At 41.3% G+C, this 25,090-nt stretch overlaps 1 protein-coding gene and 1 long non-coding RNA gene across 6 annotated transcripts in view; one reads left to right on the plus strand and one right to left on the minus strand.

The window, feature by feature from the left end:
• Window positions 1-3,093: 3,093 nt before the first annotated feature.
• aplp2 (amyloid beta (A4) precursor-like protein 2) overlaps window positions 3,094-25,090 on the plus strand; it is a 71,433-nt gene continuing 49,436 nt past the window's right edge. For all 5 annotated transcript variants that reach the window (XM_054742596.2, XM_054742599.2, XM_054742598.2 and 2 more), the window contains exon 1: window positions 3,094-3,317. In XM_054742596.2, coding sequence (XP_054598571.1) covers window positions 3,246-3,317 — 72 coding nt within the window. In that variant the 5' untranslated portion in view covers window positions 3,094-3,245. The remainder of the gene's footprint in view (window positions 3,318-25,090) is intronic.
• LOC139062402 (uncharacterized) lies at window positions 9,187-10,312 on the minus strand. The gene is made up of 2 exons (XR_011515972.1): window positions 10,162-10,312; window positions 9,187-9,433 (listed from the first exon to the last, which is right to left on the minus strand). It is a non-coding gene; the product is annotated as an uncharacterized lncRNA (long non-coding RNA).

Here is a 25,090-nt window from a genome sequence, read left to right on the forward strand (position 1 = left end):
CCTTTTACAGACTTAAGTCCTGTATTCAGAAAAGAATATTTATCCTGTTTGTTTTACAAATCATCATAATACACTTTTAACAGCTTTATATATTATATCCACCATATTCAGTGCAAAAAAGTATTTTAAAAGCTGCTGAAAACTATCTCTGCTTTGGCTGAAGACCACCCAGTCATCTGCACTTACGATTATCATTTTATAAACTAGAACATAATGAGTAAGTATCAAATAAACTAAATTAAAACTTAATTAATTGTAATGTAATATTGACTAATTTTCCAATGAGAAAAATCGTTTTCAACCCTTTGGTGATGCAGATTTGACTTCAAAATGGAAACTCCAAATGTTCATCTCAGTCAGTCCTAAATAGCACAACAAATGACAAGGCAAAAAGAAAACTTCTGAGATTTAGAGTGGCTGTCTCTGGGATGCGTGGAATGCTAGTTCTACACTTTTCACTGACACGGTGCGAGCCAAAGCCGTTAAACCATTTTGAAAGCTTTGAGCGCTCCCTTTGGTGCAGTTGCATCATTAATTGGGAACAGAAATAAATTTTAAACTACTTCCAGAACTTAGCAGAGTGAAAAAGTGAGCAAAGGGAACTTGGTTAATGAGGCAATGAAAAACCCACTTTAACAGAGTTTTAGAGATGAACCGTCATGGAGGACATCCAGGTCCTTCATCATTAGCCTTTGTCAAGGACCAGCTGGTGGAAATCTGTCAAATTCATGAAGCAACTGATTTTTGAAGCTTAATGAGACATTCAATAAACTATTTTAACAGAACTTTGTGTAAAAATTCACTCCGGTTCTACATGTGACTCCCACCACTCCTGCAGTGGAGCATGGTGGTGGTACCATCATAATGTGGGAGAGCCCCATAACACAGAGGCTAACCAAATTGAAATAATTCATGTTTTCAGACTTTTAAAAAGTTAAATGAAACAAATAAAGGCTTTTAATTCATTAAAATATGACTTCACATCCCATCTGTTCAGTCACACTTTTGTCTTCTATATGGCATGCTATTTCATAATAATAAACTAAACAATTGTTTCATTCACAGCTGTGCTAAAATTCTTCTAAAAACCACTTTTGTTGTGCACACTTAAACCTGTATCAAATGACATGTGAGAAAATAGCAATTCTGTAAACACAAAAGTCAGTCTTTTGTTAAGATTTTGTACAATAATATTTACAACATTTTGCACAAATCCCACTAGACCCGATATCACTTCATATGCTGCTTCTAAAACATTTAGTATATTTTCCCCCTCTTTTATAGACACACATTTTTGAGTCATGTTTTTTATTTTCTTTGTTGGTTTATGAATCATTCAAGAATAAAAAAGGAAACCAATCATAAAGGAAGTAAGGTCCCATTTAATATTTTTAAAACATAAATACTTTTAACATTCAACCAATGATTCTTAATAACCAATAACTTGAAAAATCTCAGAACAGTCCTCATAAAAAATAAGAAAATGGGACAAGTGGGTTTCCAAAGTTCAGGACTAGAAATTAATGGAGGGATACTTCATCTTTCAGTTGATACCGAATAGTTGTCAAGAAGCATTTCTGAGGTGAACCGGACAACAAATAAATTGAAATCCAATCTAAAACAGCAGGTGTGATATTATGTTATTCTGTATCTACAACAGAGGTCAGATAAAACACAGACTGCAGCCTTCTGTAAAGCATGGCGGGAGCTGTGTCATGATGTTGGGCTGCATTTTAGAGGTGTTGCTCATCTTTTTTCCAGCTGATATTGTAGAAGGTGTGAGAAACTCATTTAATGAACACATTTGCAATGGTCTCTAGTAGGACTGCATGCCTTGTAATTCGTTCCAGGAATTAGAAGTTACCCATATCATAGCTGAGCTTCAGACGGCAGGTTTTGGAGTCTTATTTCCTGATATTTGGACGACTCGCCTCAGATTGAACAACAGCAACGCAACTCTACCACTGACTTTCAACTTTGATGTTCCATCTCCACAAGCCTGGAGGAGCTTCTGCCTTGTGGTGGTGTTGCTAATGCTAACTGTTAGCTTCTATTAGCCAAGACTTTGGCTGCTGATTCCCAGATGCTAAAACAACAGCCTTCCACATTGTGAGTCAAGAAGGGTGAGTCCATGGACGTTAACTCCGGAATAAAAATAAAAAATAAAAATGTTAACTCCGGGATTGTTTTTTTTAAATCTGATAGCGCCATTTAGTGGCTCATAAATGTATCACACTTAAGTGGTGGTTCTCATTTCTGTGTTTATAGCCGAAAGCAACACCTTTCGTTCATGAACGCGGTCCTTTAACTGACAAAACAGAGCTAAAACACATTGTTTTAACTATTATTATGCTCATGTTATGTTGTGCATTCATATATTTATATTTTAAATATTTGTTCTTGAGAAAGGTCGCTAACTGCATCAGCTGAGGTGATCCTTAAACGCTTGGGCACGCTCTGTAATTGGCGTCCATACATCTATTGACTCAGTTCATATCGCATGGAGCTCTATGGGACAGGGGCAGACTTAGAAAAACATAAAATATGTATTGTCTACATTATAATACAGTGCATGATAAGACAATCACTTTTACGGATTTCTAAAAAATCAAACATAATTCCTGACAGGGGAAAACTTCGGATAGCAGCTTTAACTGACAGTGTGACTTGGATCTGTCAGGCTTTTTAAATCCATCAGAAGCTGATGCAGGAGATAGGTGTAAGAGACTATTTTCATGTTTAGCCTGCATGAAAAACTCAAGAGTGACTGATTATAATCAGGAAAATTCATGTCAAAACTGTTTTTTTAGTGTCCCACACCTTTAAATATTTAGATTCTGCACCCAAATCAAAATTCAAAGAAAATGAAACAAATGATCTAAAAATGCTATTTTAAGAAGCTCAGAGAATTACAAGGAGTATTTTAAATAACCAAGTATTTTCTTATTGTTTATCCCTTATTCTGCAGCACGGTGGGTCCGGTCTGGCCGCCGGGTGGCGCTGTTCGCTCAGGGGAGGTGGAGGAGGGAGGAGGGAGGAGGCAGCTCAGCTCCAGTATCTCCGACTCTCATTTCTAGAGGAGACTCTCAGTCTGCGGCGACCTTTGCCGTCCTGCTCGGTTTGTTATACTAAAACAGAAGAAGCGGTTCGGTTCTGTCCCGGTTCTACGGGTTCTCCTCCAGCTCGGTCCGCTCCTGCTTCTCACCACAGCTGAGAGGATTTAATTTGTTTACGGCAGCCTGAAGATGGGTCCAGTCCCTGCGATTTCTGTCCTGGTGCTGGGCATCGTGGTTCCAGCTTTGGCCGGATATGTGGAGGTATGAGCTAATTCTGATTTATTATGATGGTGATAAATAAATAAAAGCAGCCGCCCGCGTTCGTCCTCTTAAACCCGTCTCCTCTTTGCGGATTTTCCTCGCTGCCTGTGATTTCTGCCACAAGTAGAGGAACTAACCGCCTGAGTTTGTGTTGACAGTCTGAGCGTTTCTCTTATCACAAGACACGATCACACAAACAAGAAGTTAAATATTAATCAGATCACTTCCAGTTCGTTCTCCACCTCATTCCTGAGGTCTGGCTGTTGCTGGTTTGGGTCCAGGAAGCTTTTAAATCAGTTTCTGCTGCAGAGATCAAGTTCGGGCCTTTTTAGAAACACAGCATCACAAACACACAGCTGGAAATGAAATTCAGGGATCAAACTCTGGCTCTTTCCTCAGGATGGTCTGCAGGTGATCCTCCTGTCCCACACTTTCACACAGCAGGGAGAAGGCAGTTTCTAAACCAAAACAGGCCCAAACCAGCAGAAATGGACCGATGTGGGGGTTTCTGCAGCTGATTTCAATGCGGATTTAAAAGAAAATATATATATATATATCAAACTGCTTATGTGTTTGTGTCTTTTCAGCTCATAAATATCTAAACATTCACATGAGTAGATTTGTGTTTTAGAAATAATAAAACTGCACACATTCCTACCTGTGCAACAGTTTACTGGCAAAACATTTTCCATGTTTTCTCTGCAGAAGCAGCAAATCCGGGCTAAGCATTCCTAAAGGAAACACGTTCTACCATTTTCTCTGATAAATAGAGCATAGCTCTTAATAAAATTAGTATAATATTCTCCTCAGCTTCCTTTGAGGTCTGCCGGTGTCATGCTGAAAAAAGCTCACCTTTCATGGAAAGAGAAACATGTCACAGGAAGTGCTTTTTCCTGCTGCTTTTTTTTTTTCAAATCTAGTATGGTGGTTTCTAAAAAGCAAGGAAAACAGCTAAATTAGATTAAATAATTCAGCCGAGTGAAAAATCCTGGATGTTAAACCAGAAAGGCTACAAACAATTCCTGCAAAACTGCTGCAAGATACAAAAAGCAGCTGCTAAAAAAAACCAAATTTATCACACGTAATAACATTCTTAAGAAGTTGAAGAATAACAGATCACTCTTTACAACCCGCTGAGTTCTTTTATGTTCTAGATTCGACTCATAATACCTTTGAGAGTATTTCCCATGTTTTAATAAACCCTGGGGATTCACTGTGAGTCCGATGTCTCGTTTTCCTGCTGCCTCACCACGTATTGTCCGTGGACTCTGACACCTGCAGAGCCACACACACGTGCGTGTCATCGTGCAACAATGCTCCCATTTTCAGAGCAAACAGACCCACAACACACACGTCCCCACTCCCCTTAGAAGGTAAACATAGCTTTTTCTGCTCAACCATGACAAACAGTTTCTACAAGATGTCTCCTCCTGGTGCTGCTGTGCAAAGAAAGAACTCACAAAGAAATTATTTTCCTTTCTGCTTTTGCAACAAAGTAGGAAAGCAATAAAGCCCCTCAGCCATTTTGAGGCAGTGTAACCTGGAATTGTGTGTGTGCGTGCAAGGGGGTTATTATGTCCGCAGTAAATTCTGTGCTTAGCTGCTGCACTCTACAAAAGACTTGTGTTATGATTTCCTCTTCAATCAGCCTCCTGAACATCCTAATCGATGTGGCACAGACTCCCCTGAGGTGATTTAATAGATGAGATTAATCGATTTTTCTGATCAGATGAAATTGAGAAATTTATGTTTGGTTTTGGACACTTAGGGTGCACGCAGACGTTAGGGGAAGAGACTTTCTCTAGTTTCTTTTGCAGTAAAACCACACATGCAGAGAGTCTGCTGCATTTTATCAGAGGCATCGCTGGCCAGAAACCTGATTCCATACTGCCAAAAAGGCCTGGCACACCTTAAGAGGAGACATTATGAGGTATTTTTTCTTTAGTTGTAATCGTGTGTATGAAGTTCTTTGCACAGAATTTCTCTAACATAAAGTGATTTAAGCTGATTTGTTTATGACATTTTCAGTACCTTCCAGAATGAGCCATTTCAGGGCTTTGCCCTTAACGCCGGTTGTCACAAATTTGCATCAAACCTGCATTCGCTCCAAATGCAACCACAATACTGCATTTACCTGGAAGAAACTCCACAAGTGAAAACTATTTATAATTGAAAATAAATTCAGGTGTTATGGGGTTAAGAATAGAAACTGTTGCTGGCCACGCCCACCCATCCCAGACTCGGGCTACTGAGAAGTTTGGATATGCGCCAGTGGGCTTGGAGAAGAGCCGCTGCTCCTCCAGCTGTAGCTCCTGTCTTCCAGGTGAAAGGTGGCTCTATTCTGATTTTCCCATTTATGACATCACTAATGGGGACTTTTTGAATCGGCTTGTTTTAGGTAAATATTCACTAAAACCCAAACATTGATGGAAAATTAATGGATGTGTTTCATTCAATTTTCGAGCATTTAAAGAGGAAGTAGAGATCCACGTGGCAGCACAGAACGATGCAAAGGTGAGTCAACCTAAAACCATCCTGTGTTCAGGAAAGATCGAGTTAAAGATGTTTTGGGCCAAAGCATAGGTCATTTTAGCTTCATGAAAGTTTAGCTCATTATCAGTAAAATTGCCAATTTAACATTTGCTAAGGTCCTTTTTAGTTTAGTTTAGTTTTGGTAAATGGCAATAACTAAAACTACGCTAAGATCTGTGAACATTTTTGAAAAATGGGCAGAAAATAAGAGAATAAACCGTTTTTTTTTGTGTTTGTTTGTTTTTTGTTTTGAGTGTTGCAGAAGAACAAGGTAACATTTTTAACTGGATCAAGTAAAAATTTGGACTCCGAGTTAAAGGCATATTCTACCCCTAAGTGAAATTTAGTCTGTTTCCGTATTCCTCAGAGTTAGATAAGTCAAAACACATTTTGAAACCAGCCACGCCATTTTCCTGATCAGTCAGTACTCTGTTAGCTTTAGCTTAGCATAAACACTGTAAGTGAATGGTAACAGCTAGCATTTTGTGTGAAAAACTCATGAAAGTTAATTAATAGTGATGCTAATTTGACCTCAATAATCATATCAACTGCAAATGACATTGATGAGTTACACAAACTAATTACAGGAACCAATTTAGACATGGGACTACATGATGGCAAAGCACAGTGTAAGTCCTAACTTCTACTTCTCCGTCTGCGTGGGTGTGGAGACACGCAGCGCCATTATGCGTCGACTCAAGGACTCTCCTACAGGCTTGCAGAGGCTGACAGATCCACACCTACTTTTTTAACTATCTGTCAAAAATAACGGAGACCGCAAGCTTGTGATCGGTCAGGACGCTACTTCCTTTAAATTCTTCAACAGCCTAGATAATTAGCGGCCGATACGAGAAGAACGCCTTGTGAAAAAGTCAGAAAATCTGAATATTTATTCACTCGTAACTGAAGGAGTAAAAAGATACACAGCAAGTGTTTTATTCGTGGATGAAAATGACTGAAAATGTGGGTTTAGAAGTTTTGATCGCATGAACAGTTGGATAAGATTGGTGGGCAGATATGTCTGTGTTAAAAAGTCTCTGAAATACATTAAAACAATGTAAACACAATAGTAAACACACCATCTTGGATGGATACGTGACTGTAATGGTGAAAAGGTACCGCAGAAAAGTGCTATGCCCTCTGTTGTACTGGAGGGGAATTGCTTTGCAACTCTCCCCAGTCAACATAGAAGTCTGAAGGGAAAACATCTTTGTTAATGCCTGTGCGCAACTCCACTCGAGCTGATGAAGTATAAATCAGGCTTAAGCCGTCGGTGCAAGGACGTGACACAGCTAACAGAGTTTTGCCAGATCAGAAGAATGACTGGGCTGGTTAGAAAATGCTTTTTCTCACTTATCTTACTCTGGGGACTATAGAAACCAACTAAAGTTCATTTAGAGGTGACATATCCCTTTCCATCTTCTCTACAGTTTGAAGAACAATGCTGAAGCGCCTTGTTGGACCTCTGATAGTTTAGTTTTATTATTTACTGAGTCTGCGGTTAAAGCTTGTGTTTCTGTTGGCCTCTGCTGCCCCGTCTGGAGCTTGAACTTCATTTTATGGTCTGAACCTCCTCAGTCTGGCTCCTTCAGCTGTGTAATCAGTTTTGTTACCTGTTGGAGCAAACCTTTTGTTTCTCCAGCTGCATTTCTCTTGTGAATTAATTTTCTTCTGCAATTTTTAATCCAAAACAACAAAGTTTGCGTGTTCAAAATCCAAAGGGTGCAGGTTGATGTCAGCAGTTCTGTTTAGCACCAGAGGGTTGCACCACTCTGAGTTGTTTTGCTGATACGGTTCGCCTCTGGATTAACCGAGCAGAGCGAATCTGGAACAGTTAGAGCACTTGGCAGAGATTATTGCAACATGACAAAGTGTTATGCAATGCCACATCACATTTTTGTGTGGATTATAAATTTAATAAAAAAAATTCCTTCCAGTTGGCTTCAGCTGTTTTTGCACGTGTGGAGGTTTAAGGCAAGCCTGAGCCTGTGGAGGGAGGAATGAAGTCCATGTTGGTTCCTCTGGTTTTATATAAATGTGTGAATAAACAAAGAAGAGTGACTGTTGCTTCAGGGTTGCAGCAGCATTTTTCCTCTCTCCGTGTGTGATATTGATGTTAAAGCATCCTTTGGTGTGTGCTTTCATGTGTGTATTTGATCTGGAAGCAGACTGATGTTGACTGACAACCATCCCCATGTTTTTGTGATTATTTGGGCGGGTACGATGGAGGTGTCTCCTGGCAGGGCTGAATGACTTCCTGTGAAGGCCTTTTGTGTTCCTCTGAATAGCCAAAAGCAGCCTGGAGTGGTGTTACCGTACAGAGGTCGATCAGGGAGCAAGAACGTATTTTCCTCGTGGAGAAAAACAACAATCAACCCTTGAATTAGACAAAATGTAAATAAAACTCTCTTCAGGTGTCGCTGTGGTTGGCGAAGGGCGGTTAAATCCTCCTGTAGGCTGTTTGTGTTTTCTGCTTTAAGCTGTAACACTCTTACCCCCACCTCGGTGCCGTCACTCACATCCAAGGTGTTTAACATCAGCGGAGAATCAGCATCTTTGAATTTGTAGATTAGGACCTAAAACCTTGCTCTCGGTTGTTGGGACATCCCGGGAATCCTCTTAGCAGCAACAAAACACTGAGAGCTCTCGGATCTGCGAGGAGAGAGGTACTAATTCCAGAGCTCGGCACCCTGCTGAGGCGCACCCACTTCAAAGTGGCACCAAACCCGATGACTCACCTGTAGGATCTCTGCTCCCCCACTAAGAGGAGGAATGAATTGTCTGATTTAATCCAAGCCCTTAATCTACATGGATTCTCTCAAAGACGTCTTCTTGCCGCTCCATTCTTACATACTCATTTCTGTCTCCTCCTTGAACTTGCTCTGAGCTGGTGCGCGTCTCCTGGAAGGATGCCAGGCACGCTCTCGGCTCATCTTCAAGGATTTAAACACGGAGAGGCCTCGTCAGGCGAGCCTTGTTCCCACGATGCCAAGCTTTGTCTCCCCGGCTCAGCGTGAGCTCTAATTATGCCTCGACCGAGGAGACTCTTCTCACTTTATTTTTCTGCAACTGGAAATTCGCAGTTGTGTGTTTGGTGACTCTCGCTGCAGCTCGGCTCATCACATATTTAGCTTCGAGTGTGAGATCCAGAGCAGAAGGGAACTGGAACGGAGTGAGCGGGTTCGGATTAGGGCTGCAACTAACGATTATTTTCATAATCGATTAATCTGTCGATTATTTTTTCGATTAATCGATTAATCGGTTTGTTATTGTTTAGCTATTTAACCTATACAAGTGATGGATGCATTTCAGTTAAGAACAAAAAAACATAAGAGAATTGTGCAGTTGACTGCAATCTATTTTATTGCACATGAACACAGTCAGCAGTATAAAATGAGCTAAACAGTGCAAAATATCAGTCCAGAATAATTTTTAGCATTAGCTGGAAGCCTGCTCCTTCCACCATGGATAGTGGCCTCATGTCTTTTACCAGCATGTTTAGAATAGAGTTTGTAAGTGGTATGAATTGCTGGGGGGTGAGTGTCTTCTTCCCCATGTAGTTGTCCATCGTTGCTTGTTTTTTTCTGCATAAGAAACACAAATAGACTGAAATAAGTACACATATAAAATAAAGCAGCACACACACTACAACACTAAATCAATATTATATTATTTGAATTAATTAACAATATACAGTGATCATTTATTTTGAGGGTTACGTTCTACAAAATAGCCCGCAACAGGAGATATTCAGAAAAAAGTAAAACATTTTTACTATTAAAAAGCTCTAAGTAAGAAGCTCATGAGGTTTTTACTTTGAGTCGGGAGTGTTTAAATTAGCCAGAGAAATGTGAAAAATGTTTATTTTGTGTAATACTGTTTAAGAAACATGATAAAAATGTGTTGTGAGGCGTTTTACAGCGTTAGATAGTAAAACAGCCTTTTAATAGTAAAAAAATGACTTTTTCTGAATTTCTCCTGTATTTAAAAATTGAAAGTGTACAACTATGCCGCGTTATATTCACCTGGACACAGCTTGTCTGTATATTTTTCTCCGCGGAGTTGTCCTTTTTTGAATGAGAAACATAGTTATGGGTTTGTGCCGTTTTTCTCTTAACGAGAACATTCTTATAAACAGACGTGCTAAATTTGGCAAGCGCATGATACACAACACGGAGGAGATTCACGATTGCATCTAGTCAATCAGAAGTAGAACACCGCAGACTGACGCGGCAAAAAAACATGTTTAACATCCACTATAACGAACTCAGCTAAAACACTAAGTCCAGCTTGTTTATTTTCTGTTACTTACCGGGCTGGCTCTTCCAAATGACGGCTCACTTGACCGCGGTGCTCTTCCTCTGCTGCATCAGCCCCCACATGCTTTCGTCTCAAATGTGCTCCCATACTCGTGAGGTTTTAGTCCGGGGTTTCTCTTCAGTTTTGTCGCTTCTATTTTTCTTCCGTATTTCCTCTTGTTCCGCCATCTCTCACAGCAAGATGAGCGTCAGTAACGTGATACGTCATGAAAACCGAGGGCACCCATTGGCTCATTTCTTCTTCTACGGCTCCACTGGTAGATCAGTGGCTCATTACTGCCACACACTGGCGGCAAATTTAACAGCTTGTAACCGATGTCAGATTGTGGTAAAAAATAGACTTTATGCGGTAAAATATGATTATTAAACAACTAATCGATGACTAAAAAAGTTGTTAACTATTTTAATAATCGATTATAATCGATTAAATCAATTAGTTGTTTCAGCTCTAGTTCGGATCAACACACTCATGGCTGCACGTTGCTTCAGCTTCATCTCCAACGACGTGCACAAACCACGTTGGTCCTCCTCCTGCACAATGCAGACGGGTGCTTGCAGCTCACATCTGTCATATAATAAATATCACGGGTCAGTTCACCCTAAAAAAAAAACGCCCAGTCTGAAGAGCAAACCTGCGTTGTGCTTCCTGTAATTTCCCTGTCAGGGGACCATGGCTCGTTCAGGAGACAACTGCATCCCCCTTTAATCCCTATAAAAGGAACGCTGCCATTCCCGACTTTACTTTTTAATGTACTTTCTGTTTGTTGGTGTAGGCGGGTTAAACCCTGTCAACCCCGTTCTCACTCTGCTTGTGTGTTTGCGTCCCCGTGGCTCTGAGTCACTCCTCTAAGTTTTTTCTAATGAATAATATATTTGCTTTGCTGCCTCTGAGTTGCAGCGATTCGTATCAGCGTCGCCTGTCTCACCCACGGGGCCCCGTTAGGCGTGGAGGACTTTGTCCCATCCTGGTCTTATGCAGGTGTCAGGCTCTAGTGAGTCATGCGCTGGCCAGGTGATTCGTAGATTCCCATTGCACAAACTGGAAGAAGGAAATTCTTCCCTGTGGACTGAAGTACTGAAGGGCTCTTTTTACCTCTTCAGTAGACATGTTTCAACTGTTGGAATTTCAGGATCATTGTACTGGATCTTCACAGCAAGCGTGTGTTTCCACTTCAGCGGGCCGGCAAAAAGGGACATTTTCCGGAACCAACGGAGTACCTCAACGGGAGTAGGTACTCGGGGAAAATGGCCCGGTAGAGTCACTGAGCAGGTTGATGGTTGTAACTCAGTAGGAAAGTCCCATCGGCAAATGTCACCAAAGCAGCTGCCATTTGTAAAACTGGAAGAGTTCCTGGTGAAGCAGAACGAAAGGAAAAGAAAGCGACCGGCGCTGATGCTGCTTTAAATCTTTACTAAACTCCAAACACCAGAAAGCGCCTCTGAAAATCTCCCACAATGATGTAATTCACGGGGCTTTGTTGTCTCACAGAGCATCGTAAAAAACAACGCTTCTTCTGGTCATTGAATGCCACCTTTTACATCATAGCCTCTCTCCCGATCCTCCGAATGGTTTAAAATATGCCGTTCTTCCACATAATTAAACTTTTAGTGCTATTAACGTTCCTGGATGCTTTTTTTTTGTGCTGATCAGTGACATCACTCACTGCCAAAGCAATCACGATATTTTGACGTTTTGGCAAAGTCCTAACAGAACTGAATTTTTATGGAGGCACAATGGCTGGAAGGACTGAACCATTGTAGTAACCCCCTCAGTGCTCCAGAAATTTCTAAGAACTCCAATAGCGGAAACACTCCTATGAAGAAGAATTCTGCTGAATTTTGTGTTCTCAGACAACAACTCGCACAAAACAGCAACACACACACACATCAGTGTCTTCTTGAATATGTATCAGGATGACTTTTAGGACGATTGGAGACACAGTCTGTCCCTTTTTTTTGTTTTGTGATGATCTTAACAGCACAAGACGTCCAGTCTGATCAGACTCTTCACTTATCATCATGCAGATGTGCAGAGGCTCTACAGTTGATTGGGGAGGGAGGATTGGGTGCTCTTTTGTTGATAGCAGCCTGAATCCCAGATAGGCCGCCCTCTTTTGATGAGTACAGATACGCTTGTCTGTGAAAACAGAGCTTGTTAGTTCCAGCTCCCTCCTTTCCTCCCTTCCTGGAATGGTATCATCCAGACAGGAAGCAAGGGCAGCATGGACGCCATTATGTTTCCTTCTCTCTCTCTCTTTTTTTTTTTAGATTATCATTTCTTTTCTTCCTCACGAGAGGAGCGATGAATCTGCCAGAGCTGTAGGAGACAGAAGCATTGCGGTGTAACTGAATACCCCCAAAGAGGCCGTGCCGCTGCTGCCCAGGATGTGTTATTGCCCCATTAGCCGCCTGTCTGATGCAGCAGTTTCTCAAGGAGAAGGTGGCCAAGGACTCAACGGCCCCCGTTGGACAGGTTCACATGGGACACAGAGACACAACAAGTGTGTGTGTGGAAGGGGGGGGTTGCACCCACCAGACGGGGTGGAGGAGGGACAGTCAAGGCAGAACCGTGTTTATATTCTGTAATAGATAAAAACGTCTCCTTTGAGCTTTTTCTCTCTAATTATCTTTAAGCTGCTTCCTTCGAGTGCCAAGTTCTGCACAATTATAGGTGTTGAAGCCTGATGAGGAGCTGAAGCCTGCAGATCTCCTCCCTGCTCTCAGAGCGGCAGTAAACAGTGGAAGTTTGTGTGCTGCTAGACGTACGGTGGAGAGAAAACAAAACCAACCACGGAGGAGAAGTTAATTAAAACACACAGTGGATCAATTAACTTAGGGTATTTGGGGGGGGGGGGGGGGGCAGAAGTCATAAATAATTATATTCCACATTGCCTGATCAGCTTGTGTTTGGAGAAAGAGCTTTTACATCATTCTGGATGGCTACTTCAGACACAGCCAAGACCAAAGCTTCCAAACTAAAATTTTCTAATTTTCCTTCCCAAAATATTTTCTAAAACCTTTTGTGTAGTTTTTACTGATAATCTTTGGAAATCTCCATCAAAATGTTGAAAATGAACAAAATGATGCCCAGTTGAAAATTATTGGCGGATTCATAACATATAACCATAAAAATCAGGTCTAAAATACATGGGAGCGGGTCTAAGTCTCTGGGCGACGCCATAATAGACGCCATGTTTCCTTCTACAGGAGCCCGCGAGGACAAAATGTGTTTACTGGTTTGTAGCAAGAAGTTACAAAACTGTCACCATACATGAACGTTGTTGTTTTACACATTTACCTTTTCGCTCACTGCCAGTGATGAAAGGGAGTCTGATGTGCTTGTCAATTTGATGGAGGTTGAGCTCCAAGGGATTTTTGACCCTAATGGTTAGGTCTTACTTAAACACAAAAATCCAGCTGGATTGCGATGATTTAGGTATATCCTGCCCCCTATCGCCAGGGAAAATACACACCATCACTTTAACTACCATTAATATCACTTTCCATGTAATTCTGTGATATCGGCAGCTAATTTTAGCACCAACGCGACTTTTTTAATATCTCTGTGAAAATGACCCTGCCATGCAGAAAATGTGTAAAAATTTCTACAATCACTTTGAATGACATGACATTTATGCGAATGAAACCGTTTCAAGATAGCAGCAGTTCTCTTTGGTTGGACTAGCCATTAGCCCATCAATCATGAAGGATACTAACTCAGTTTCTCAGAAATAAATGGTCTGAAAACCCCTTTAGGTGCATCTTTTTATCCTGCACGAGTTTATTTTCTGATTCTCGGGTTAAATGTTTCATATCTAGGAGAAAAATGTCCCAATAGTCAGAAAAACAAAAGCAGCTATCTGTTGGAAGCTGACTTGTAAATAGCCATATTGATTATGGTTATTTATTTTCATTTTTATGAAACCTGCCTATGCAAATCAAGTTATCATAAATAAATGAATTTTACAGTTACTAATTTATAAGTAAATTTGCTCATCTTTCTTTACATCTAAATGAACTCGCTGTACTCCTGCTGTATTGTACCTCCCTCTGTGCCCAACTGTCAATGTCTGTGAATTACTGGAACTTATGCTTTTATTGTCTGGAACATCTTTAAAGCATCGTTTTATTGTTGAACTAATGATCAGCAGAGGTTTCTATTATCTATCACGGGAAGACGTTATTATAAACCCTTTCCGACTCTGGAAATCACAAATATTGTGCACCAAACCACAATTTCAGAGTTTTGACGAGTTAAAGGATGTTTGACATTTGCAGCGGCACACCTCTAACATCCACGTAGATCTGAGATTAAGAAAAAGCACAATCAAGCACTCGGTAGAATCTAGGGTTGTCACGGTATGAAAATTTAACCTCACGGTTATTGTGACCAAAATTATCACGGTTTTCGGTATTATCGCGGTATTTTTTAAACGGTGTTGCATATGTTCAGAAAGCATTGATAGTCCTGTTCTACACAAACTGAAATAGTTCTGAAAAGGTTTAACAGTGTTTATTAAACCTAAAATAACACAAAGTCTTAGCAAAAGTGCAACTTTTCACAAGTAAAGGAACAAATAGCTTATTTTTCTGGAACATGTTACAGTAGTCAGTGCAGGTTTAAATTATACAAATCCAAACATTCAAAACATAAACAATATGTAAACAAATCAAAGAAACACCACTTGTTTTCTCATATACTTGTTTTCTTCATTATCAAAATGAAAATCTAAAACTCCAGTCCACACTTGACTTGAGCACTGTACAAGTCAACCTTAAAAAATATGTATTTAAAACAAATAGCCACTTTAAACAAATTACTAAAATAACTACTACACTATGTAATCAAATCCAAATGTTCAAGTATAAATGGCATTGAATAAGTAAACAAATCAATGACAAGGAACTAATTGTATATTTCTCTTCATCATCAACAAATAAGATGCTTCATCCAGCAACAGGGTGTCCGTGACACGGTTTAAATGCTGGCAGAGGGCGCTGCGGCTGCAGTATATAGTGACTCGTTGCATTCTCCCTCAGCCAAAAGTCCTCACGTCATGCATTTAAGCTAAAATGCTAATGTTAACTTACCTTGCACTGGCTGTAGAGACGTGGGTGATGGTCACGCAGATGTGCCATTCGATTCGAAGTGTTGCTGCCTTTTGCAGACACTTGTTTCCTGCACGTTCTGCAAACGGGATAGCAGTCTTCTATTAACTGTCCCTCAGCATTTTTCAGAAATCCAAAATATGTCCATACTTCCGATGTAGTCTTCTTTGAGGGCTGTTGGATGTCCTGGGCGCTGCCGTCTCCTCCTTCGGCCATTATTTCAGCTTCAAAGTTTTGGTGCCGTTGCAAATTAAAAAGTGCGTGTGGTGTGCGCGCCGCGGGAACTTCAGCTGAAGCGACGGTGGCTGGTAAGGGTCACCGCGCTGAAACCGCGGCCACGGTAAACCCACCGAGATAATATAGTTTTTTAAAAACTGGACGGTTATTTTTATTGTCAACTTTTTTTACCGGGGTTTACCGCTATACCGGTTACCGTGACAACCCTAGTAGAATCCCATTAGTTTGATGATATGAATCCTGCTGAGAGCAGAAATCTGAAACAGGCGGCTGTTTTCACACAAACCCATTAAAAGTCATCTGATCATCGACTAATTATAGACGTTTCTGCAGGAGGAAGCTGCTATAATGGGACAAAGCGTGTTTGGTGTCTTATTGAGATGCTGGGAGTTGATGAGGGAGGAATCGGAGCCGGTTTAGAGGCGGCAGAATCAGACGAAGGTCACACTCTAGGATGGATGCTCCTGCTCCACATAGACATGACCGATTCTAACCTCCGTGTGTCTCACTCCAGTTGCATCCTCCACTAATCTGACTGAAACCCTTCCTGCTTAGGGAGGGGCTTAATGATAAACATACATACACCCATTAGTAAAGATGGCCTCCCAATACTGCCTGGAGCATCGCGGGCTGATGCAGACGACTGAAGTGCATCTGCTCCACCGGTTCCTTCCCTTCAGGAGGGAAAAAGGAAGCTAGGAGTTCTGCAATGAGACTAGGGCTGGGCGATATGACGATTTTAGACCGTTTTACGATCTACACATCTGACGGTCTGTCATTTTTGAGAGACCTTTTTATCACGATTCACAGCTCTGCTGTTGAATTTCTGCCTCTGAACGAAAAGGGAACTTACCTCCGGCGAACGACACGCCTTTGTTTGACCCTTAACCAATCAGAGTGAGTCATAGTAATATATTAGTGCCCCGCTTGTTTTCACCTGTGTGTGAACAAACATGGCTTCGGCCGCGGCTGAGAGCGACAACGAGGTTTCGTTCCGAAGAGGAACGCCTCGTTCATTAATGGAACTGGTTTGGTTTTTCACCAGATGACGAAGAGCAGCGAAACGTCATTTACAAGGAGAGCGTCAAGGCAAGTGATGGCAACACCACAAACTTGTTTAATCACTTGAAAAGAAGGCATCCCAAACAATACAATGAGAGCCAGCTGGCAGCTAAAGCTAAAAAGCCTGCGGCTGCAGCGGCTAGTGCTTCTTCCAGGCAGCAAACGCTAACAGAAACACACAAAACTCACTCCCTACGACAGAGACAGCAGACGATGGAACAGAGTGACAGATGCAGTGACGTACCACTTGGTTAAAGATTTGTGTCCCGTGCAAACATTAGGAGTGGGATTTAAGAAAATGATAAAAACATTGGATCCGCGCTACGAGTTTTCCAGCCGTAAGTATTTTTCGAACACTGCCATTCCACGCATGTACGCTGAATGCAAAGAGAGAGTTGCAGAAAATATTCAGAATGTGCAGTTATTTGCTACCACAAGCGATCTCTGGTCCAGCTGCACATCAGAGCCGTATTTGAGCTTAACTATCCACTACATGAGCAACTGGGAGCTACATAGTATTTTGAACAAGTTCATGTTTGCACAATACGTTTGCAATTGACATGTTTGCACTTTAAATATGTTTACGATTTTAATTTATGTTAAGTTACTTGAAAAACGAGAAAAACAGATTTTTGTAATTGTTTCTCTCAGGGCTTTTATCATCTCTGGTGTGAGTTTAAAATATAAGTGCGTTAGCACTGTGTTGATTATCCCTAATATGAATAAATGTTTGTTTATTCAATGTTTCTCTTCTTTAATACGCAATTGAAGTTATGCTATTCATGGATAAAAAATCGTGATAAAATCGAAATCGTGATAAAATATCGGAAAAATCGTGATATTCTATTTTTGCCATATCGCCCAGCCCTAAATGAGACGCGATTAAAATCATCCTCAGAGGTCGTCGGAAAGCGAAACCGCACTCAGAGGCTACGATAACACTCATTCATACCTTCTGTTTCATAATCCCCGAGCAGCAGGAAACATTATTCTAATAAAACATTGTAAGAGCTGAATACGTTCCTGGATATTTGTTGCGTGTGGAGATAATGTAATGTAATGTCCCCATGCACAGAGTTTATATTAAACATAACTTTGATGAGAGCAGTTTTCTAGGTTTTATTGACACAACTGCTCCAGCGACGAATCCGCCGGTTCAAACTTTACATGAAAACTGAAAAAGAGTTGAAATATATTTTTATTCGTTTTAATTTTACTGACTGGATCTGAGGATTTGTAGTTTTTAATAAGAAATAACTGATATTCAGGAACTTGGTATGGATATAGATTTAAAGTGATGCAGAGCTAATGTTGCTGCACTTTACTCTTTATCTGGAAAATAAACCTATTTTTCTTTGAATTAACATATAAAAGTGGCATTTTAATTGATCTTGGGTAACTAACAGGTAGATTTATGAGTTATGAGTTTCAGCTTTCTAATATAAATCATTAAGCACAGATGATGTTATTTTTAAGGTCAGCGGATGAGAGTTGTAGAAGTGATTCTCAGTGACCTTTGCTGCTTTATTTATTTATATGGGGGGGGGGTTAATTGGCTGACCCGTTATGGGAAGTTTTCTCCTGTTCCATTGGATCCGTCTGACTGTGCATTAGAAGTCTTTAGAAATGGCTTTGTGACCTTTGCTAGCCTCATCAGCTATAGGACCTGTGTTTTTTCTTCTTCTCCTCAGAAATCTCTTTTGTTTCTGAACAGAAACTCCTCGACACGCTTCAAGGAGCTCGCTAGAGCTTTCCTTTCTTTCTTTTGGCTGAGAACACTCTTTTATTGTCGCCCTGAAACTAATCTCAGAGTTTCACTTTGCTTTGCATCGTAGATCTTTATTACATGGTTATAAAATGAAGGTTTTCCATTGGGTTAGATTTAACAAGACCTTTATGAGTCAGTCTGACACAAAAAAAAAGATATTTTTTAAGAATTCCTAAGCGCTTAAGAAAATACCAATACACTGAAATGTCACGGTTATTTACGTTATGATACTGAATCAATATTTAAAAGCTGTGTATTGATTTTGTATTGAGAATTTACTGTATTTGTCATGAGCAGTGTGTGAATGTGTGTATGTGAATAGGGTGATGACGGGTGAGTTGTACAGTGCTTTGGGGGGTTATAAAACCTTGATGGGTGCTGTGTGAATACAAGCCATTTATCAATTTATGTGGTGTAATTTAAATTCTGACAGCTAGGTGGCAGCAGTTTTTACCATCTTCGTTCTGCTGGAACGAGATCCTACGATGAAACTGGTCGTGTCTTGGAAGCGTCTGGCCTGAGTTTTTCAATTAAATTTAGTCTAAAAATTACAAAAATCATCAGGCTTTTAGTATGGCAGTATATCATATTGTTTCTTCTGTATTGTGATGTATATCATATCATCAGATTGCTGCAGCAGATGGCTGCATGGTGGCGCAGTGGTTAGCACTGTTGCCTCGCAGCACGAAGCTTGCAGGTTCGAAACTCGGCTGCGGCCTTTCTGCGTGGAGTTGCGTGTTCTCCCCATGCATGCGTGGGTTTCCGCCGGGTTCTCCGGTTTCCCCCACAGATCACAACATGCCCTCTAGGTTATAAATTGTAAGTCGCTTTGGATAAAAGCGTCTGCCAAATAAATAAACATAAACAGATACACGTCTCTATCATATTCAGAATGCCTCCAGGCTCATCCCAGTGAGATACTGACTTTAACTGTGACTCCTACATAAGAATTCCTCCCCGATTCTCCATATGGAGATCACCCTGATGGCTCTCTACTGCAGGTAAGACACTGACTGCTAGTAATTACTCCCCAGAGCTGCTCCTCACCCTGAACATAGCCGTCTCTGGAGAATACAGGATTAGTGCTTCTGCAGCTGCTCCTGAAGTCACAGTAAAGTGAAATAAACCAGTCTGATCCTGAGGGGATGTTCCTGCACGCTAAGTGTATTTTAAAATAAGAACCGATATGGAGCAGAAGTTGCTGCAGGTTTGTTTTTGTAATATTGAGTATGAGAAAGCATTGTTGCATCAAAGCCGAAGCCCATTTTCTTTTCCTTCTGTAAAAAAATTAGCTCCCTGCTTTTGATCCTCCTGACTCTGCTGCAGACGTCTCCTCCGCTCCTCGTGTGGCCACAGCTCCCGCGTGCCTCGTGGCGACTCTGTGTGATATTTCCATGTTGTCCTTGAAACTGCACGTTCTCAATGTCACCTCCCACTGAGCAGCACAGTTTCCCCCCTCAGCTCCTCTGATACACACACCCTGTACCTCCACCACCTCTCTGCTTCTACACCGAAAGTGCTGCACTGCAGATTTAAGGACAACTGCCTTTAATGTTTTACAGAATCTGTCCTCGTGCATCTCTCACCTCCGTCTCATCCCGGTGTTCCACCTCTCCATTACTTTGCTCGCCTCATGACCACTTCTGCCTCCTCACTCTTCTAGTTTCTCTAGCTTGCTCAACAATGACGTGCTCATTAACTGCGGGAGTCTGGGCTGCTGAGAGAGATGTCAGCGAAGAGCTGGAGGCCTCGCTGAGGTGCCGCGGTTCCTTTATTGACAAGCCAGCATGCTGGATGCCGAGGAGCAGCTGTGCAGTTCTGCATGCTGATGAGTCAACAAGCAGGAAAATGAAAAGGCAAAAGCAGGAGTGACGAGGAAGGAAGGAGGGGAATGAACACAGGTCACTTAGGTCTGCTTTCCGACAGACGAGAGAGGCACACTCCTGTGTCTAATCCGACTCCTTTTTAGTACTGCCATTGTTCAAGTCCGCCTGGCCATGTTTATCTTTAGCTTTTAATAAATCTGTCAAAAACGGTCCTATCTGCACAAAAACATTTACGTCATTTTCGGGACAAGCTTAGCTTTCGGTAACTGTAAAGATTTTGCAGTCATTTTGCTTGACATTACCCAAAACGGTATGTAATGACAGAAAAAACAAAAAACTGATTAGATTTTTCTTCAGAAATGTATGAATAGAAAATACAAATGTACATAAATAAAAATCTTAAATAGCAGAAATCAAACCTAACATGTATTACAACCTTGTATTGATTTTTTTTTACATGTACAACTTTCAGTGTCTGAGTTTCAGGTGATATTGTCCGTCAATGTTCAGGCGTCTTTAGCTGCTGTGGTCTTCTGCAGAGCAGTTCCTGTCCTGCTGCAGACAAAACCCTTTCCTGCACTCTTTGCACATCCAGGGAGAGTGTTTTTTTACACTGAGTGTACCCGTTTCATCCCTGAGGGGAAGCTGATAGCCAGGGGTTCTTCTTGGGATAAATCTGGGTGGCGTGGGTCGACGCTACCTGGGTTTGACTTTTTTGTCCAGGAGTCCAGAAGATGTGGAGCATCTCCAGCAAGATCCTGTCCCTGACATTGCCTGTTGATGGTGTTGGTGGATGGCTCTTCATCAGAAGAGTCTCTAAAATTAAAAATATATCAAATTAATAACATTTATTCAAGCTGTAAATACTAGAACATGAAAACTGAATAAAATAAAATACAGAACTAAAGCCAGAAATATATTTGAACTGTAGATAACCGTACTGCAGCTGTGATGGGAAATCATCTTCACTCACACCTGAATCCTTTGTTTTCCTGAAAGTAGCAGTAGTAGTATAATAGTAATAGTATTACCAGAAATACTAGACAACAAAAACTGGAACGTGTTTAGTAGAAAATATTTAGTGCAGAGGCACTTACTGCGTTTGTGTCAGAAAAACAATGTGGGCACATCTTGCTCCTCATCAACAAATCTTTAGGGAAATGTCCTCTTTCTAGAAGATTTCCTGATTTCTTTTATTATTTAGAAAAACGAAACATAAAATAATAAAAAGCCCCAGTGAAAAATGCTACGGGTGGTAAAACGAGTACAAACACGGCTAAACAATGGCAAAAATTACTAAATATATCCTAAAATTACTATATACAAACATAGAGTAAGATATTTACAGAAAACATTTATTATTTATATCAGTAGAAGAGAAAGAAGTTGAAAATACGTGTCTGAACAATTCTTTCGCTCCTCTAGGAAGTGTGATCATTTTCTGGTTCTTGGGCAGGGACCTGCGTAACATTACCGTAATGTGTTGTAAACCACTAGAAAGCGTAGAGTCTCAGCTTTCCGAATCCGTTGGAATTATGTTGATTGCCTAAACGGTTGAAGAGTTACGGTAGTTCAAAATATGGAAGCCATTTTGTGTTGGCGCCAACACAACCGCAGAGCGGCACAAAGTGTGTGTGCATGTGTGTGCGTGTGTGTGCGTGTGTGTGTGTGTGCGTGTGCGTGTGCGTGTGTGTGTGCGTGTGTGTGTGTGTGTGTGTGTTGGGGGGGGAGAGCAGAAGTACATATGGTTCAAAACAATCTGGGCTCTGTTTTAACAATCACTTCAGCCTTAGACCTCCCGGATGGCTTCTGCTGACCCAGAGCGGTTCTGGTAATGCTTCACAGCTGGCACCAGGACCTGTTGTGTGTTGGTTCCAGCTACGAACTGGTTAGCCCATCACCACAGTACCACCTTAAATCACGGTGATTAACAGGCTTCTGGAAGGTAGAAAACCTTCTAAACAGGCGTTTTTAATGCTGAAAATGACTAAAACGTGCAGAATAGAGTTCCTCCAGGACTCTGATGAACTTGATTCAGAAGAGATTTGACCTGGTGGAAATCAGCAGATTGAATGCACACCAGTACATTCATCAGTAGACAAACACATCTTCTTCCTGGCGGTGTTTTGTTACTCTGCTGTGCAGAAAGGTGAGAAAAAAGCTCCGATTTCTCTAAAATAAAGCTGATGGTACCCCTAACGTGTTTGTTGCACATATTTATATTTTTGCTTTTCTGTAGCTCACAGCGAAATGCTTTATTGGGAAAACTTCCGACCAATATCTCATTGGTATGCAACTCTCAACCAGTTGTGAACCACATTTGCCAGATTTTCTAAAATGTCTGGAAAAGTTCACGAGAGTTCTAAATGTCATTGCTTTGCTTTTGGGGCGCTGGAATTTTGACCATGTTTGGAAAATTTGTGGAACTTTTTTTTCTCTGAAATTTGTCTCGATTTGATTTTAGTGAGTCTGAAGCAAGGGGTATACTCCGCTTGCCAAAAGTGAAGCCAAAGCTGAAGTGACAAAAATTGCAGTTCTCTTCTCATCCACTCTTTTTGCCCATCAGCCAAGGCCAACATTAGAAACCTGGGAGTTATTTTTGATCCAGCTTTAAGTTTAGACTCACACGTCAAAACCATCTCCCGCTCTTGTTTCTTTCAACTGAGAAACATTTCAAAAGTCCGTAAACTGGTTTCTGCTGCAGATCTGGAAAAAATCATCCATGCCTTTGTGTCATCACGCTTAGACTACTGTAACGCTCTTTTTACTGGTCTCAGCAAAACCTCCCTCTCACGCCTTCAAGCCATCCAAAATGCAGCAGCCAGACTCCTAACCAAATCCAGCAGACGAGCTCACATCACTCCAGTTTTACAGTCCCTCCACTGGCTCCCGGTAGAATATAGAATTCAGTTTAAAGTTTTAGTCCTGACCTATAGAGCTCTTAACAACCAGGCTCCAAGCTACCTATCTGAGCTTTTATCCCCACACACCACTTCACGGAACCTCTGATCCACATCTGAAAACCTCCTGGCTGTTCCTCGAACCAAACTGAAAACCAAAGGGGACAGGGCCTTTCAGTCTATTGCCCCCAGACTTTGCAACAGTCTGCCTTCGAATCTCCGTCTCTTGAAATCTGTAGAGGTCTTCAAAAAACATCTTAAAACTCACCTTTTCATCCAGGCATTCCCCCGCTAAATATTCTAAAAGATGGCTTTGTTCTTGTTCACACCTTGACTTTGTTTTTACTCCTGATTTTGGTTACTATTGTTGTCACTGCTATTGTTTTTATGATGTTTTTATTGGTTTGAGGTATTTGCCCTGATTTTACTCATGTTGTGCAGCGCTTTGTGATTTATATCTGTGAAAGGCGCTATATAAATAAACTTTACTTACTTACTTACTTACTAGGGGCTGCCTCCAGGAAGGAGCAAGTTCCCATTGACTCCCATGTTAAAAATACCAGCTTCACAGCAGAAATAAACACGTTTACAGCCTGGTTCAAAAAACATTTTAGATTCAATTGGTCAACTTTTCCATCATGACAACTTTAAAGGGGGGTATGTTTTTTTGTACCTTATTCATTTAGATGTTATTATAGTTTGAAATTATGAATAATTAGGGGGGTGTCATTGTGATTGACAGGTAGCAGAGGAGCCGTCAGCGCTATCGCTAGCAGCTTTCCCCCTGCTTGCTCCTGGGAGGGCCTCAGCCTTGGCCTCATGTTAAAAGTGTCGCTCAACTGCGGTTTTCTGAGTGACGAGGTGCATGATCACAATCTAGATAATGGTGGTGGGAACCGCCCACTGGGCTTCAAATCAGCCCTTCATAAACCTACAGGGTACGACACAGAGGGTCCTTGGTGTAAAGATGAAACATATGGGACGACTTTGGGAGGGGTTGGTTACCTAGGAACAAAATAGACAATCTAATAGTCACCAACCATCACAACCCAGTGGGATACTGGTTTTGCTTCTCCTCCTGATGATGTCACTTTACACACACACACACACACAAACACACACACACACACACACACACACACACACACACACACACACACACACCGCCTCTTCTACTCCACCCTCAAAAGACCTCCCATCCTGCACAAATGGCCAACTCAGTAAAGCTAAGAAGAATCGTCGGTAGTTGGTAGAAAATCTTTCTCACAGAGATGGTAGCACAGATATAAACAGAAACAAGTGACTGCTCAAGGCTTTGTTTGATTTAAAGGTGAGGCTTCTGTCTATTTTAGTCATAAACATCTGGCGTAGTGATGTCAGGAATGTAATCCTCCCTGCACCATGTGGATTCTAAGCCGGGATGGAGAGGGCTGAGAGGGTTGCCGGTTCACATGGATCAGAAGTGCAAGGAGACGGGCCGAGCGTGAGACAGGGAGGCAGGTGGGAATGTTAAGAGTACTTGATAGTCGAAGCGAGAGAAAATGGATTCATAAAAAGTTGCTCAGAGTGCTCCAAGCGAATAGAGATGAAAGGACGAGGGGGTTGAAGAGATTGGTGCACGCTGAGAGCTTTTAGTTTACCAGGAACAGGGAGAATGGGTGATTGTACCGACAGCAGGGGCGGAACACATGCTCCAACCCAGAGGCTTGTTCATGCAAAAAAGAAAAAAAAAACTATATATACTGTGTGTGTGTGTGTGTATGTGTGTGTGTGTGTGTGTGTGTGTGTGTGTGTGTGTGTGTGTGTGTGTGTGTGTGTGTGTGTGTGTATATATACATACACTGCTCACAAAAATTAAAGGAACACTTTAAAGAAACACATTAGATACATCAGATCTCAATATGAAGTTGGATATCTATACAAATAACGACAGGGCAATGCCTTAGGAACAAAAGGATGCCAAGTCTTTTAATGGAAATAAAAGTTATCAGCCTACAGAGGGCTCAGTTGTGTAGACACC

This window comes from Nothobranchius furzeri, chromosome 13 (genome assembly GCF_043380555.1).
Source record: "Nothobranchius furzeri strain GRZ-AD chromosome 13, NfurGRZ-RIMD1, whole genome shotgun sequence".
Classification (NCBI taxonomy): Eukaryota; Metazoa; Chordata; class Actinopteri; order Cyprinodontiformes; family Nothobranchiidae; genus Nothobranchius; species Nothobranchius furzeri.